The sequence below is a fragment of the Eubalaena glacialis genome, chromosome 12 (assembly GCF_028564815.1).
Source record: "Eubalaena glacialis isolate mEubGla1 chromosome 12, mEubGla1.1.hap2.+ XY, whole genome shotgun sequence".
NCBI lineage: Eukaryota > Metazoa > Chordata > Mammalia > Artiodactyla > Balaenidae > Eubalaena > Eubalaena glacialis.
Window position 1 is genome coordinate 3,608,662 of NC_083727.1, and position 18,137 is coordinate 3,626,798.

An 18,137-nucleotide genomic window follows, 5' to 3' on the forward strand; every position below is an offset into this window, starting at 1 on the left:
TGAAAAAGAAATGAAGGAAAAGATAGCAAAGATCAATAAAACTAAAAGCTGGTTCTTTGAGAAGATAAACAAAATTGATAAACCATTAGCCAGATTCATCAAGAAAAAAAGGGAGAAGACTCAAATCAATAGAATTAGAAACGAAAATGGAGGAGTAACACCTGACCCTGCAGAAATACAAAGGATCATGAGAGATGACTACAAGCAACTATATGCCAATAAAATCGACAACCTGGAAGAAATGGACAAACTCTTAGAAAAGCACAACCTTCCGAGACTGAACCAGGAAGAAATAGAAAATATAAACAGACCAATCACAAACACCGGAATTGAAGCTGTGATTAAAAATCTTCCAACAAACAAAAGCCCAGGACCAGATGGCTTCACAGGCGAATTCTATCAAACATTTAGAGAAGAGCTAACACCTTTCCTTCTCAAACTCTTCCAAAATATAGCAGAGGGAGGAGCGCTCCCAAACTCATTCTACGAGGCCACCATCACCCTGATACCAAAACCAGACAAAGATGTCACAGAAAACCGAAAACTACAGGCCAATATCACTGATGAACATAGATGCAAAAATCCTCAACAAAATACTAGCAAACAAGATCCAACAGCACATTAAAAGGATCATAACGCATGGTAGTGGGGATTATCCCAGGAATGCAAGAATTCTTCAATATACGCAAATCAATCAATGTGATAAACCATACTGACAAATTGAAGGACAAAAACCATATGATCATCTCAATAGATGAAGAAAAAGCTTTTGACAAAATTCAACACCTATTTATGATAAAAACCCTCCAGAAAGTAGGCATAGAGGGAACTTACCTCAACATAATAAAGACCATATATGACAAACCTGCAGCCCACATTATTCTCAATGGTGAAAAACTGAAACCATTTCCACTAAGATCAGGAACAAGAGAAGGTTGCCCACTCTCACCACTATTATTCAACATTGTTTTGGAAGTTTTAGCCACAGCAATCAGAGAAGAAAAAGAAATAAAAGGAATCCAAATCAGAAAAGAAGTAAAACTGTCACTGTTTGCAGATGACATGATATTATACCTTGAGAATCCTAAGGATGCTACCAAAAAACTACTAGAGCTAATTAATGAATTTGGTAAAGTAGCAGGATACAAAGTTAATGCACAGAAATCTCTTGCATTCCTTTACACTAAGGATGAAAAATCTGAAATAGAAATTAAGGAAACACTCTCATTTACCATTGCAACAAAAAGAATAAAATACCTAGGAATAAACCTACCTAAGGAGACAAAAGACCTGTATGCAGAACACTATAAGACACTGATGAAAGAAATTAAAGATGATACAAACAGATGGAGCGATGTACCATGTTCTTGGATTGGAAGAATCAACATTGTGAAAATGTCTATACTACCCAAAGCAATCTACAGATTCAATGCAATTCCTACCAAACTACCAATGGCATTTTTCACAGAACTAGAACAAAAAATTTCACTATCTGTATGGAAACACAAAAGACCCCGAATAGCCAAAGCAATCTTGAGAAAGAAAAACGGAGCTGGAAGAATCAGGCTCCCTGACTTCAGACTATACTACAAAGCTACAGTAATCAAGACAATATGGTACGGGCACAAAAACAGAAATATAGATCAATGGAACAGGATAGAAAACTCAGAGATAAACCACGCACATATGGTCACCTTATCTTTGATAAAGGAGACAAGAATATGCAATGGAGAAAAGACAGCCTCTTCAATAAGTGGTGCTGGAAAACTGGACAGCTACATGTAAAATAATGAAATTAGGACACTCCCTAACACCATACACAAAAATAAACTCAAAATGGATTAAAGACCTAAACGTAAGGCCAGACACTATAGAACTCTTAGAGGAAAACATAGGCAGTACACTCTATGGCATCCATCACAGCAAGATCCTTTTTGACCCACCTCCTAGAGAAATGGAAATAAAAACACAAATAAACAAGTGGGACCTAATGAAACTTAAAAGCTTTTGCACAGCAAAGGAAACCATAAACAAGACAAAAAGTCCACTCTCAGAATGGGGGAAAATATTTGCATACGAAGCAACTGACAAAGGATTAATCTCCAAAATTTACAAGCAGCTCATGCAGCTCAATATCAAAAAAACAAACAACCGAATCCAAAAATGGGCCAAAAACCTAAATAAACATTTCTCCAAAGAAGATATACAGATTGCCAACAAACACATGAAAGGATGCTCAACATCACTAATCATTAGAGAAATGCAAATCAAAACTACAATGAGGTATCACCTCACAACGGTCAGAATGGCCATCATCAAATAATCTACAAACAATAAATGCTGGAGAGGGTGTGGAGAAAAGGGAACACTCTTGCACCATTGGTGGGAATGTAAATTGATACAACCACTATGGAGAACAGTGTGGAGGTTCCTTAAAAAACTAAAAATAGAAATACCATATGACCCAGTAATCCCACTACTGGGCATATACCCTGAGAAAACCATAATTCAACAAGAGTCATGTACCACAGTTTTCCTTGCAGCTCTATTTACAATAGCCAGGACATGGAAGCCACCTAAGTGTCCATCGACAGATGAATGGATAAAGAAGCTGTGGCACATATATGCAATGGAATATTACTCAGCCATAAAAAGGAACTAAATTGAGTTCTTTGTAGTGAGGCGGATGGACCTAGAGACTGTCATACAGAGTGAAGTAAGTCGGAAAGAGAAAAACAAATACCGTATGCTAACACATGTATATGGAACCTAAAAAAACAAACAAACAAACAAACTGGTTTTGAAGAACCTAGGGGCAGGACAGGAATAAAGACGCATACGTAGAGAATGGGCTTGAGGACACAGGGAGGGGGAAGGGTAAGCTGGGGCAAAGTGAGAGAGTGGCATGGACGTATATACACTACCAAATGTAAAATAGATAGCTAGTGGGAAGCAGCCGCATAGCACAGGGAGATCAGCTCGGTGCTTTGTGACCACCGAGAGTGGTGGGATAGGGAGGGTGGGAGGGAGATGCAAGAAGGAGGAGATATGGGGATATATGTATATGAATAGCTGATTCACTCTGATATACAGCAGAAAGTAACACACCATTGTAAAGCAATTATACTCCAATAAAGATGTTAAAAAGAAAAAAAGATCTCTGTTGACATAGCAGTGTGTGATGTCCAAATTTCATGGAATCTTGTATGCTCCAGAGAATTTGGGAAATCTAGAGGTGATCAATACATTCTGGGATTTTATCGCATCCTCAGAAAACTCCTAGACCATGTAGACTTTAATGCTAAGCCCTTTTCTGTTGATTATTTTTATAAATACGATAGGAAGGCTTTGGATTTCTCATATCCCCACATCCTCAATATTGAAGCATCATTATAAAGATATTTTTTAAAAGGCACAAAGTATTGTAAGAGTTTTAGGAAGGCTCAATAATTTTTTATTTATAATTTTTATCTATCTATTATAATAAATTTTCAAGTTCCTTAGCTGTTTCTAAATAGTTACTTGAAACTATGAATTTTGGAAGCCGTTATTGAATATAGAACTTCCCATGTTAAAAGGTGAATCATTCTCCAAATGTTAACAGAGTTTACATTTAATTACTTTGGTTTCTTCTGTCAGAGTGATAGAATTGCTTCTCTATTTCAACAGCTCACATGTTATCCATTGAGAAACTGAGATCAGCTCTGCCATTAGCCTCTGGGAGAGATGTTGCTCAGGTTGCTAATGGTGAAGCTTACAGTGAGTTACAGTTGCTCACGAACATGATACCAAACCAGAGTTCAAAGACACAGAATCCACACAGCTCCAGGACATTTAGAGATAGCTAAGTTGTATAACGCAATATATAGAAATGGAGAGAAACATATTAGGTGATTGTTTAATGATACCTAATGATTGTTTAATGATATCTTTGCTTCTATATATATATATACATATATATAGGTATAAGGATGGTACTTTGTAAGTTATTACATTATATATAGAAGACCACCTGAAATTCACACAATGCCTTTTAAGCCATCAGTTTTCATTTATAGAATTGGAAAGCTTCATGGACTAACTCTCACTAGGAATGGTCTCCCTCTGTTTATATAGAAATAAATGCAAAGAATACACTACGATGGGGTGTGCTAGAAAATGTGATTCTGTAAGCTACTGAAAATCATTACAGTCCTTCAGGGAAAAAAAATAATAATTTTTCCTGTTTTGTGATATAGCTTGTAAACTTATTATTTCCTCCCCCCCCCCTTTTTGACCAAGACTACAATAAGTATATAGTTCTTTATACTTTCCAATTATTTAATGATTTGTAGATTATTTCATGTTTCCTCATCAGTAACTGCAAAATAGAGGGTTTATTGGCAAAAATCAATTAATCTGGTACTTCAGGTCTTGATTGCATGGCTCATATTCTTCCATAAATTCCTGGTTTTTAGCGTTAGAAAATTGAAGTAAGAAGGATAACAAAAGTGAAGTGATTTGAACACTGTCTTTAATAGTTAGGCCACGAGATTTTAAACCGTTGGCAAAGGTAACAATCTCCTAATGTTTTACCACAATGTTGCTGTCTGTATGCAAAAGAATCATTATATCTTAATCATTTAAGAATCATTTTTTGAAATGCCTTCCCCCCCCCAGTAATGTAAAAGAAATATTAGTTGTGGTCTCTTGTCTCCCAGAACTTGTATCCAGTGAAGAAGTTAAGTCACTCATATGTATATAGTTATCCACACAAAGCAGAATATAGTCAATGCCAGGTTGAATGCGGAGAAAGAAAACTGCAATTTATTGAGAGCCCGCTCTGCGCAAAAACTTTATGTACATTATCTCACTTGATCCTAGCACCTTCTGAAGTGACCTCATTTTATAAATTTGAGATTACCAAGTGTGGAAGGTCAAGGAAGGTCAAGGTCATGTATGGTTTGTAAGTGAAGCTGAGAGTTGAAGACAGATCTCTTTGGACTCTAAGCCTATCTTCTTTTTTGATGGAGCATTCTGCTCTCCTCACAGGAAAGGAGCGTGTAAGAATTCTGAGGGAAGACATATAGTGGGCCTATGTGCTCTTGAGAGGGCCTCAGAGACAAAATACAAATTGAGCTGAGTCTTGAAAGACTTCAGTGTGTGGGAAGAGGGAGGAATCAACCTTGAGGAAACAGCAGACACACTCATGTCTCAGTGTCTTTGCTCAGGCCGATCCCTCTGCCTGGAATGCTTTTCCCTTAGGTAGCTGCTTTTTTTTTTTTTTTTTTAAATAAATTTATTTATTTATTTATTTATGGCTGTGTTGGGTCTTCGTTTCTGTGCGAGGGCTTTCTCCAGTTGCGGCGAGTGGGGGCCACTCTTCATCGCGGTGCGCGGGCCTCTCACTATCGCGGCTTCTCTTGTTGCAGAGCCCAGGCTCCAGACGCGCAGGCTCAGTAGTTGCGGCTCACGGGCTTAGTTGCTCCGCGGCATGTGGGATCTTCCCAGACCAGGGCTCGAACCCGTGTCCCCTGCATTGGCAGGCGGATTCTCAACCACTGCACCACCAGGGAAGCCTGGTAGCTGCTTTTATAGCTCACGCCCTGGAGGAGGTCTTCTCTAACCACACTTTAATCTGCAGCCTGCCCCCAGCCATTCCCCCACTGCTTTCTCATCCTTCTTAACCTGGACTACTTTGTTACCACTTCCAGCTTGCTGTATAATGTAGTTATCTATCATGTTTATGGACCATCTCCTGCCTTTAGAATAAAGCTTCATGAGGACAGGGATTCCTGTCTTTTTTTGTTCTCAGATATATTGTAGGCACCGAGAATAGTGCCAGGAACTTAGTTATTGAGTAGGTGCTCAAAAAATACTTGTTGTTTGAAGGTATGAAGATTTTCAGTTAAGAGTGAGTAAAGCATACTTGGGGCTCTAGTAAGACCAGTTGAGTCCTGTTGTTACAGATTCCAGTTGGAAAAATAGAACCAAATTGTGAGGACTTGAATCCCAAGCAAAGGGATTAGTTTATTTTTGGTAGGAATCGGAGAGCTTTCTGAAGAGTTTATTTTAAATAACGATGTATTGATTTAAGGATATAAAAGTAATATCCTATTAACATTTTATTACATTTCCGTCATTTCCTTTTGAGGGCTTTCTGTTTCACCTGGTAAAATTGGCTTAATCAATAGGGAAATAAACTGTCTCACATATTGAGAAAGCTTTAGGTAAGGCAGTCTTCAAGGTTGGCTGATTAGATTGGTTTGAAATGTCTCCAGAGATCCAGCTTTTCTCTCTTTCCTCTCCCCCAGCCGCCCTCTCCTTCTGCCCAATGCTCTGTGCCCGCCTCCCCTTCTCCTCTGTTGCCCTTGCTGGCTTATTGTTTGGGGTTGACTCCTCTCATGGCTACAAAGTGGCTCCTGCCACCAACTAGGGCCAAAGGCTGCCTTTTTGTTTTCTCTCAAAGCCATGGAATTTAAGTCCTCCCCTTTGGTATGATTGGGCCAACTGAGACATTTATTCAGTATCTGGCACATATTAGGCATTTGATAGATATTTGTGGATTGAGTTGTTAAGATTGCATTGTTAGAAGACACATAGCTGTCTTTGGACAAGCTCCATAGCTGTGCCAGAAATGGCTGGAGGAGGCTGAATGGAGCCACACCAGCTCCTAAGAGATGGAAGTGTGTATAAAAGATGGCTGGTTTATTAATTTTCACGGGAAATACGTATTTCCCACAAGGAGAAGACAAGTGTGCTCCATTTACGTTATCTGCAGAAACTGTAAGGCAAAGTGAGATGGATAATCTTGAAGGCCTGAGGTGCAGTGACATCTTTGCAATGATCCCCAAGTTCTCTATCTTCTGGTCACTGTTTCTCCTCTCTGGATACATAGTATCAATGCGTGACTTCTTAGACTTCTTTTCTTATACTACAGGATGAGCACTGAAAGCCGAGAACTTAACCGTGGAAGATTTAGTCAAAATAACTGTATATTGTACTTCAAGGAAATGGTAATCAATCTAAAAAGTTTTCTTTTTAACAATATTAACACACATTTATACATGTATAAATTATACACAACCATAATTGTTTTCATTTCAGACTTGTAACATGATATACTGAAGAAAAAATAATTTATAATTGAAACCAATTTGTGTGTCTATGTATATAATTTATAAAATGTGTATGTGTTTACATACACTTATAGATTAAATACATATACATATATTTTAACTTAACCAAATCATGGACAACTTTTCATGTCAATAAATAAACATAAACATTCATCATCATTTTTAGCAGCTGCAGTCTTGGATCATGTTGAATCTGTTTTCTTTATTGTAAAAAAATATATATATATTCTCTTTTAGTAGGAAGATTTTAAAAGATCAACAAAGAATAAAAATACTTAAGGATCATAAGAATCAATCAAAACTCTTTAATGCTTGGTTTTAAATGGATCTTTTTTAGATCTATAATAATTTATTAAACTTATTTTGTTATTCTATTTGTTATTTTTCTTTATCACATTTTGTTTTTCTTTAATGGTATTCACTTTTGTCTATAGTTTTTATGGCTCAAATAGTAAGAAAATTTAATAATTTCTTATTGATTCTAAAGAATATGAGTTTTAGTGGAATTTTTGTCTACTCTGTATTTCTGGAGCTCCTACTTCAAAGCTAAACACCAGAGTAAAGACGAATATTAGAAGCAGACACAGAACTTTAAATCAGTCATCATAATGTGAATTCCTTTAAGTTCTACTTATAAATTTGGATTCATTCCTGAAATCCCATTTCATATAAGAAATATCAAAATTGATCACAAAAAACAAAGTACAAATATGTGCGCAGTTATAAGGATTTATAAAATATTCAAAATCAAGTACTTGCTGAAAGGTGTATTTACTAAGAAATCCTCCAGGGGATTTTTTGTTGCATGAGCTATTCTTCCTAAGGCTTTAAGAAATTATATAAAATGATGTTTACATTGAAGACGGTTTCTTTTTTAAAAAAAAAATAAATTCCTCTTTAACAAGCATCAATATTCCCTTTCTGAAATTATTTAAAATTTTTTCTTGTTTATTCTTCCCACTAGATTTAAGCTTCTTGAGAACAGGGATAAATGCCTGGCACATAATGGATCCACAGTACACATTTCTTGGATAAACAAATGTTTACAGAACCCTAATGCCACATAAAAATTAGTGTCTGCTGTTACTAACATTTTTGTTGCTAATCTGATGCTCATGAAGGACTCAAAATCTGCCATCCGTGGCAATTTCCTTCTTTTCCATGATTGCCTGTCCTTTCATTTTTAAGTGAGTTTCATTCCTGAACCATGTGAATTGCCACTCCGACAGTTTAGCTGGGAGTACGTGTTGGAAGTGTACAGAGACGTTCCAGAGTTGTGGGTTCTCAGGAGTCATTCTAAGTTGTGGTCTCTTAACCTTACATTGAAAATGTTTTTGTGGAAAAAATTATTTTTCAGTATCAAATTATATTGATAGGATGTTGTCTCACTTCAGGCTTATAAGGTGGCAAAAGAAGTCAGACACCTTGCCGAAAAGTAAGACAGCAAGTGACTGGCCATGTGGGCTTTTGACCACAGTGCACGCTCTGAGCCACTAGCTGTGCCACCTCTGCTATGCGGTCCTCGTGTCCTCTCCATTGTGGACGAGCAAGTGAATGGATTGTCTGCAACATGCTGAAACTTGCCTCGGGCAAGAGAGTTCAACAAAATGAAAATTCCAAGTATAGGAAATAGGAAGGAAGCTTCCCTTATCCTAACAAATTCACTGGACCCATTCATTTCCTCAGCTAAAAGACCATGTTCCCTAAATGTAATGGACTTGACATTCATTTAACAAAAATTGTTTGGCTTCTAAGTTGGAGGAAGAGATAGATGATGTATTTCTAAATCTGTACATAAGGTGAAAAATCCAGAAATAAGTTATAGGTAGCATTTTTCTTTCAAATACTTTGTCCATAAAGCAAGAAAAAAGTTGGTTTTTATAAATACTTATCAGTAGAGTATCTTATGCACACTCAAGTTTGAGAAGCACTAAGCAAAACTAAAGGAGAAAGCAAAGGGGACATTTATGTACAGATGTCTGGACATTCGAGCTCTTCTTCCTTTGAACTAACTTTCAGATCGTACTGATGACTGGAGAGTGGAAGGTTCCAAAGGGTCACAGCTTGAAAACTCCATTCAGTCCCACAGTAAACTTGTTCACACAGCTGCTGCTTTCCTTTGCATGTTTTAATCAACCTTGAATTTTCAACCCTGCTCATTGAATTTCTTAGACAAAAATTAAAAGAAATTAAAAACATATATGCCTCTACAACTTTATAATCTGTTAATAAATTTGTTGTGATGATTAAATCGAAGAGTCCCATCTTCAGAGAGGTTTAGAAAAGAATAAGAGGTTAGGAGTTAAAGAATAAATGAAATGTTTCTATGATGTGACTTCAGTGTATAAGGTAAAATCAATGTTTTTCCTATAACATGGTTACATTCTTAGGGAAATCAGATGCGATACTCAAACCATTATGGAACAATTATAAGAAAAATATATAAGCAAGTATGTATTAATACAGTAATACAAAAAAATAGGAACTGCTTATTGAACGCTTACTATCTGATAGTCCCAAGCTTGCTAATTTTGAAAAGGTTCCCAGGTAAAGGCAACATGCAGCAAGTTTTGAAGTCTAATTTACTTTAAATTGTGAAGCATCCAAGGGGCATGATAGTTGGGATATTTTTGAAAGATAAACTGAGTGGGTGAGTGTGTGTGTGTGTGTGTGTGTGTGTAGACATGATTGCCAGGGCAGATATTGGATTCAGGGATCAGCTTAGAGGTTACTGGTTGATAGGTGATTTGGAACTAGACTTAATGTTATTTGTGGAAGTGGATGGTAAGCAGTAAATCTGAGAAAGATCAGAAAAAAGAGGAAACAAGAAGACTCAGTGGTTTAGTTAACACGAATATTGAAGGAGAAAGAAGAATCGCAGCCCTGTCTGGACTTGTGAACTTTGTCAGTGTTAAGATAAGTTAGGCTGTGCTTTTCGGTAATGTAGAATACGTTAGAAATTTGGTGTGTTACGTGTGTGCTGGTGGTGGTAGTTAGAGAGGGTCTGGTTGCTAAGCAAGACACAAGATAGCAACAGCATGAAATTAAAGGCTGCCTCCCAGTGAGCGGTCTGGACAGACCCAGCTCCAGTCACCCTTCCTCTGGAAGGGCCATATCAACACCTTTTCTCTGGGTCAGAACCAGTTACCAGGCATGGGATACTCTTAACCAGTGGACCTAAAGTGGAGTCTTGGACAGTTTGTTTCTTGTACCCTGCTGGTGGACACCGGCATATTCTTGCCATGTAGCCAGATTCGTGGGGAGAGCCCTTCAGAGGGCCTCAACTAGACCAGGTCAGTCCATCAGTCTGATTTGACTAGTAAAGAATGCTGACATGCTGGTACAAACCGCCCCGCCAACTCCTGGGATCCATGGTACAAAGCAGCACTATTAATAGGTGTGTTTCATGCCTTAACCAGGGTGCCATGCAGGCACATGTCTTATTTCAGCAAATTAGAAATGCTGGAAATAACCCTCACAGCACAAGTGTCAATGACCATTTGAGATATTCATGTGGGTTGTGTCATTTAGAATATTGCAAATATTACAGACCCTTTTCTAGGTACGTGTATTTGATAAACCACAGTGTCGCCATATTTGCAGGCACTACCATTTTCGAATCTCTAAAAAGGTAATCTTGAAAATGCCTGGCAAACTGTTGTGTTATTTCATTTCCCTCCAAAATTAACACATACATCTAGCTCTAAACTTACTGTTTAACTTTTATTTTACAGAGTTTTAAAACCAAATTCCTAGATTTCACAAGCGGAGGCATTGCAAATAGCCTTCTAGTTTATTGAGTGTGAATGACATGTTCTGTATTTCAGAAACTACTCAGACTTTCTAATTGTATTTTTTCTCCCTTCCTTCTCCATCCCCCAGATGAATCATCTCCTAAGGAAGTCAGCAGGGTAAGTAATGTGAATATCATTTTTGTTACCACAATATGGGAAATAAATTCTTTTGTATATTTTCAGTGCTCTAGCGTGTTTAAGTGTTAGAAAAATAATTACAAAAACTGAGTGCCCTCTCCAAAGTATCACTCATCAGTATGGAGTAAAGCCAGTGAGGAGAGAGGTGTGAAATTGGAGGCCTCAAACTGAATACAGCTAACAGATGCGTTCCGTTTGGCCTGCACATCCTTATGGAGTTTTCTGAATTTGTTGCCAACATTTAGATATTGAGAGAGTGCATATTAAGATTGGATTTCTGGCTTCTCTTGAAAAACCATAAGATAAGGCAGCACTGACACCGAGTTCCCATGTGGCGACGGTCTGCTCAGGCCGCTTCCTCGCCGTCCCCTGCTCAGTGGCTTTGCACGTGTGCTACGGGGCTAACCCTGCCTTCAAGTCCACGCACCTTCTTTCTGGGAGAACAAAAGGTGACTACTCGCGAACTGAAGACGTGATATTCTTCAGTACTTTTAGAAATACTAAATGCACCGTTCTCACGTTCAAGAGAAATACTTAGTGTTAAAGTTATGAGACTTAACAAAATTAAAAGCTTATGGGGTATGAGTATCGAGAGCATTTTAGCATGCCATGTTTAATGCTACAAAATTATAATTCTGTAATTACACATGAAAAAGAATCTTCACTATATATCCTGTTTGCAGATAAAGATCTTAAAATGTGGATTCAATGTTGAAAGTAATCAGAATTGTATCTGATGCAACCTTATGTAAGAGATCACTCTTTATCATAAGATATAAACTGAAGTACCGTTATCAGGATCACATATATAGATATATTCCTTTATTTTTGATTATCTGTAGAAAGGAATCTTTAAAATGACCAGGGCCATTGCTGGAGACTGGGCAGAATTCCCTCTGTCCCTAGCAACCTAACAGACGCTTAAGGTTTCTATAAGTCTCAGGGTTTTCCTGGGTACATGCACTATTAACTTCGCATTTACAGGGTTCACAGCTGGAAAGTTCCCAAGACTGAGTGCTTCAAGGTATATCGGGGGTCAGAGGGATCAGCCTGGAATTTTTACAGCTACTGAGAGCAGCAGACATGGCTGAAAAGCCATGTTTGAGGATAAAAGAAGATTCTCACAAATGGACCTGGGCAGTCATAAGATACTGGGGTGTCGATATTGGCAAAGCTACTATCTCAGATCTCTGAGATAGTACCAGGTGTTTATAAATCCAGGACAGTAGGGAAAAAAACTACAACTTACTCATCAGTATTCTTGTTTTAGAATAACTTTAGTTTATAGGGAATCCCTGACCTCGATTTAACCTTTATAGCCCTCAGAAGATTTTAGACATTGTTGTTGTTTTTGAGGGAAGTGGGAAAAGAGATGCCCAAAGAGGTGGTTTCCACCCACCCATGTGTTTTCCTTACAACCCTGTTCTGTTGACAGCAAAGATCAGAGCTGTCCTTCTGATACCTTGCTTATTTCAATATATTAACTCTATTCACCTGTTTGGTGGAACTCTCCCTTCGCCTCCAGGGTCCCCCAATTTAAAGATTTTGTACCATACTGTCTGTCATAAATGATTTTGTTATTGCAGCTCACTCTTTCAATTATAAGCCAGGTTCTATTTGGGGAGAACAGCTATATAGACAAGGAGTAGACTTTTTAATTGAATGCATTTCTATATATTTTAGTTATGCAAAATATCGCCACAAGACATCTTGGATTCAGATTGCCACCTACTTCTTACTATGCCAGTGCCTTCTTCCGGGTGAAGAGAGAAGAGATGCAGACAATACCACACACTATCTTTAAGCCCATTAGAAATGATGATAAACTATACATAGTCATTTTTTCTTTGCTATTATTTTATAAAATTCTTTTACTTTATGCCAAATTTGGAGAAAATGCAATTCCAGGTGAGAAATGCTAAATATATGAACTGATAACCTAGAATAGTATCAGTTGCCAGGATCTTTAAAAGTTGTTTTTTTTCTGAATATACCCCAGATCTTGGTCAGTTCCGATACATAGAATTTGCATTATGAAATAGTATACCAATGTTTTAAGTTAAAATTAAGATTTAGAAATACTAGTGCAAACTTTTGGTCGATGGTGACGGGCCACAGGGCACATCCATTGTCAAAAGCACGCTCTTTAGTGAGGCAGATTCTTACCCCTCCAGGCAGTTCTGATTATCGTGAGGTACTTTCTCATTTAGCACCAAACAACCTCTCTTTAATTGCCATCTACTAGTATTGTTCTGACTTTTGTAGCAACTCAAAAAAGGCTATACCCCCTACTCCATATGAGAGCTCTTTAATGAGAGGGATTGTGTTCTGTCTTTCCCAGTGAGACACGCTCACTTAAAATAATTTTTTTCCCGTGGGCCTCCTTAGGGTCTGGGTTGACATTCTCTGGACAAAGTATGCATTATTAATATATTTTTTAGAAGGTGGAGGCAATGCCATGACATTATAGACCAATTGTGGCTTGACCCTGATAAGAGGAGGTAGGCCAGGTAGCCCTCGGAAACTATGTATCTGTAATAGAGTTTAGGGAGAATTCGCTTTTCCAAGACACTGTAGGACATTTCTGGTTATTGATCCAGAAATGGAAGATATTTCTTCCATGAAGTCAAGTCAGATCTATAAGTCCTGAGCCCTTTCTCCGTCCCCTCTTTCTTCCTCTCTTTCTCCTTCCATCCCTCCCTCTCTCCGTGTCTTCCACCTTACCTGCCATTCCATAGACAAATATTTCTTGGGCATTTATATGCCAGGCACTGTTCTAGGTTTTAGGGATACAGTGCAAAACAGTATTCCAGTTATCATAGTATGGAAGGTGGTGGTGGAGACAGTTGAAAGTTTTTTTTTAATTTATATATATCAGGCAGTGATAAATACTATGATAAGTACATAGAAGAATAAAGCAGAATGACCTGATAGAGAGTGATGGTGGATTAGGAGTGGACTTACCGTAGAGACAAAGCCAGGACAGAGGATGTGGTGCTAGGGGTGTGGGTGTGCAGCCAGGGATGGCTTACCAGGGTAATTGAGGCAATATTATGGGAGATGAAGGAGGGAACCATGCTGAGAACTGCGGGAAAAGCGCTCCAGGCACATGGCACAGTAAGTGTAAGGGCCCAGAGGCAGGAAGGTTCACGTCACAGAAGGAGGTCATCTGGGCCAGAACTGAATGAGTGCAGGAAAGAGCCCTGGTCAGAGAGGTTGAGGCAGGAGGGGATCTAGAGGGATGTGGTATCTGTCATATCTGTGTCATTTGTTTTCATCTAGTCAGCAAAGTTAATCTTTTATTTTACTATTCTTGTTGTTGTTGTTGTCAAGTGGTTCCAGCTTCTGACAGGAAAAGAGAGAGAAAACAAGACAAGATGAGTATTTGGGTGCTGAGTGCCAGAATATGACAAATTTAGCCAGGTCTAGAATTCTTGGGTGCTGTCTTTGTCCCTCAAAATGCTGTAGATATGTTTCATTATATTCTAATTTTTATATAGCAGTTTTAGTCTTACGAAATATGTCCTGAGGAAAAACACTGATTCGAGGCTACTTGGTCAAAGGACACAAATATTTTATGACAATTAATATACATTGTTAAGTTGGTTTATCAAATTATTGTTCCAATGTAAGGTTTCATTTTAACCCAACTTAATTAGCAATTATATCTCTTCTTGTGTAAATGGCATGCCGTTATTATAATATTTTTATTTAAAGCAAATAAACATATTGCCATATGTTAACTATGTTTCTTTTTGTGTGAATTGCATCTCTATGTCTTTGTGTGATACATTCAAAAGAACTTCTCTGGTATTGTGTAAATCACACTTAGATTGGAATTTCTACTTTGCCACTCTTCATCTGGGTGACCTTTAAAAAAAATAACTTTTAAAAGGCTCAAATGTAAAATGGGGACAAAATCTACCAAACCTAAGGTATGTAGCCATAATAGGATGAAAATTTATATTCTTATATTCATTTTTAGAACACCAAAAATAAACTTTTTAAAAGCAGAGGGAATTAATGAAAAATTAATGGCCCACAATTTAAAATACAGGCTTGATTAATAATGAAAAAGATATTTTCTTAAATAGATCAATAAAATAGGCTGTGTTTGGCAATCTATTCAAGAAATAAGAAAATAACAAATATTAAGGAATGCGAAAGGAAAGATAACTATAGTACAGGCAACAGGGCGATTATTAATAATTTAATAAGGAATAGTAGATACTAATGCATTTGAAAAATTAGATGTAATGGGAAATTTAAAGGAAATTATAAATTATTAAAATTGATTGAAAAAGAGTTAAGAAACCTAAGTATATTGTTAACCAATGAAAAAAACTGAAAAGTTAGTAAAAGACCCCCTAAAATGGCATGATACCCAAAAGCTTTTACTGGATAATTCCACCAAACATAAAAAAGGAGAAAATTCCTACATAATATAAAGTATGTATTTCCAAAGCTAAGAAAATAACTTATCTCACTCAAGACAGAATTTTATTCCTAAAACAAAAATTAGAGCATTATACAAAATAGAAAAAGTATTGACCAGTTTTACTAGTGCAAACATAAGTGCAGAAATCTTAATAAATTCAGCAGCACTTTCATTGCCAAGGGTGGTGGCAGGTAGAAGGCTAGTGCAGTAATCCTGGTAAGAGATGAAGATGGCTTGGACCCGGCTGATGATGATGGAGGTGGGGAGAAGTGTTTGGATTTGGTAGACTGAATTCTACGTATATTTGGAAGGTAGAGTGAGCAAGAACTGCCGATTAATCAGATGTCTGGTATAAAAAAAGGCAAAAAAGAGAAATGATCGCATCGAGGTTTTGCCTGAGCAGATAGAAGGGTGAGTTGCTATTACTTAGATGGGAGTGTTTGCCAGAGGGGCAGGTCAGGGTGTGTGTGGAGGAGGGGGAGACAGAGGTCACTACTGGGTGCTTAGTCTTAGATGTGCTAAGCCTGAGATACCTAGTAGATTTCTAAATAGAGATGTTAAGTAGTTGGCTGGATATTTGAGTCTGGAGTATAGGGAAATGATCTGAATTAGAGATGTAAATCTGAGAAGGCTTAATAATATGGATGAGTTAAGAATCATCAGCATGTAGGGTGGTATGTAAAGTGGTGAGGCTGGACGAGATCACCTAGGAAGTGCGTGGTTTGAGAAGAGAGGATAAAAGCCAAAGGCCAGCCCTGGCACAGAACATTTAGAAGTCTGAGATGGGAGGAAGACCTACAGAGACTGAAAAGAGGTGTCCAAGGGGCAAGAGGAGGACCAGGAGTGTATGCATCCTGGCAAGGAGGAGAAATTCTGTCAAGACAGAGAGAATAATCACTGGTGTGTTAAATGCTGCCTGTATTTCAAGGGTCATGAAGCCTGAGAGTTGACAACTGGATTTGGCAATGTGGAGTCATTGGTGACTTCAGTAAGAGCTGTTTCACTGGAGAGATTAGGTTGAGTTTGGGGGGGGGGGGGAGAGGGAGAGGGAGAGGGAGAGGGAGAGGGAGAGGGAGGGAGATGGAGAGGAAGAAGAGAAATTATAGGCAGCAAATATAGACAATTGTTTTACGGAGTCTTGCCTTAAAAGAGAGAAGAGAAATAGTGTGGTAGCTAAATAGGGAGTTGAGATATTTTTCTTGAGATATAATTGACACATAATCTTTCGTTAGTTTCAGGTGTACGACATAATGATTCAATATATGTGCATAGTGTGAAATTATCATCACAATAGGTCTAGTTAACATCCATCACCACACATAGTTATAAATGTCTTTTTCCTTGTGGTGAGAACTGTAAGATTTACTCCCTTTAGCAAGTTTCAAATATCCAATACAGTCTTATTAATTATAGTCACGATGCTGTGCATTATATCCCCAGAACTTATTTATTTTATAACTGAAAGTTTGTATCTTTTGACCACTTTCCACTCTCCACCCCTGAGATATTTTCTTTTTAAAATGTTTGGTTTGTCTTTTTAAAAATGGGATAAATGACAACAGAAATATACTAATGGAAATAATCCAGTAGAGAGAGAAATGAAAACGTGATGATTTGGGACAGAGGGGCAAGTTGGTTGCTGCACAGTCCTTGAGTGCTCAAGGGGCCTCACCCACCTTCGGCAGCATCCCCAGTACCCATCAAGTCTTTTCCTTCGCAACTAATTCCCATTTACTCACTTTCAATTTCTTTTTATACCATATCAGTCTTAAAAAGAATTTTTAATTGGTTATCAGAAAACAAATATAACCAAAGAAACAAAATAGAGGAAGAAACAGAAGAGGAGAAATAAAAATTGGAATAGTCAGTACTTTTCTATGAATAAGCAGGCTGTAAACTTGCAGTTATGTGAAACTGAACCAAAGTAGGTTGCTTCACTTATGTAAAGTTGACCTTAAAAATAAAAGACAGTTATTTTACCAGCAAGGTATGTTTTCTTCAGGAGTAGCAGAGAATTGCAATTTGGGATAAGAATGTTATAGCAAAGACTATCAGCAAGTCCAGACAAAGAAGAGGAATGGTCTTTTACAGAGGAAAAGGGGAAGTTTGGAGGGGTTCTTAATAAGCAGGGAGTCCACTGGAGGAAACTGGGAGTTCAGAGTGTAGTGTCTTTTCATTGGCTGAGTTGTGACAGTCTCTTGTTGGCTGGGCTGTGCCTGGGCGGGGTGAAGATTTTCTTTTCTTCTACCGGGTAGTTAGGTAGTAAGCAGCCTTCTCCCAGGTGGAGATGCAAGGTTGTCTCTTCCTGTGTGGGGTCTGCATGAGAGTTCCCCCTTCTGCCCTTAACTGACTCCAATTTAAATAAGGTATCCTTTATTTATTTTTACATCTCTTAGGGAAGGATACCAATCAATTATTCTTAAGGACAAAGTTTTTATTATCATTACTAAATTTCATAAAAGCGCAAATCTGTTTATATAATCTTACATCCATCTTTAGTAAGTTTCAAAGACATACTATTAAAATGTGGTTCACTGTTCAGTAAGTGAAGGTGATATACAAACAGCGAGAGTAGGTAGACACATGGTAGAATTATCTGGAGTAATTTTTCATGTTACCTATACCCCGCCTCCAGTTGATAATCACGGG

General features: G+C 37.7%; 1 protein-coding gene across 1 annotated transcript in view; it reads left to right on the top strand.

Annotated features, from left to right (window-relative positions):
* Positions 1 to 18,137, top strand: part of PDE10A (phosphodiesterase 10A) — a 292,932-nt gene that overhangs the window by 171,612 nt on the left and 103,183 nt on the right. Inside the window, 1 exon segment of the mRNA XM_061207662.1 lies at positions 11,001 to 11,029. Coding sequence (XP_061063645.1) covers positions 11,001 to 11,029 — 29 coding nt within the window.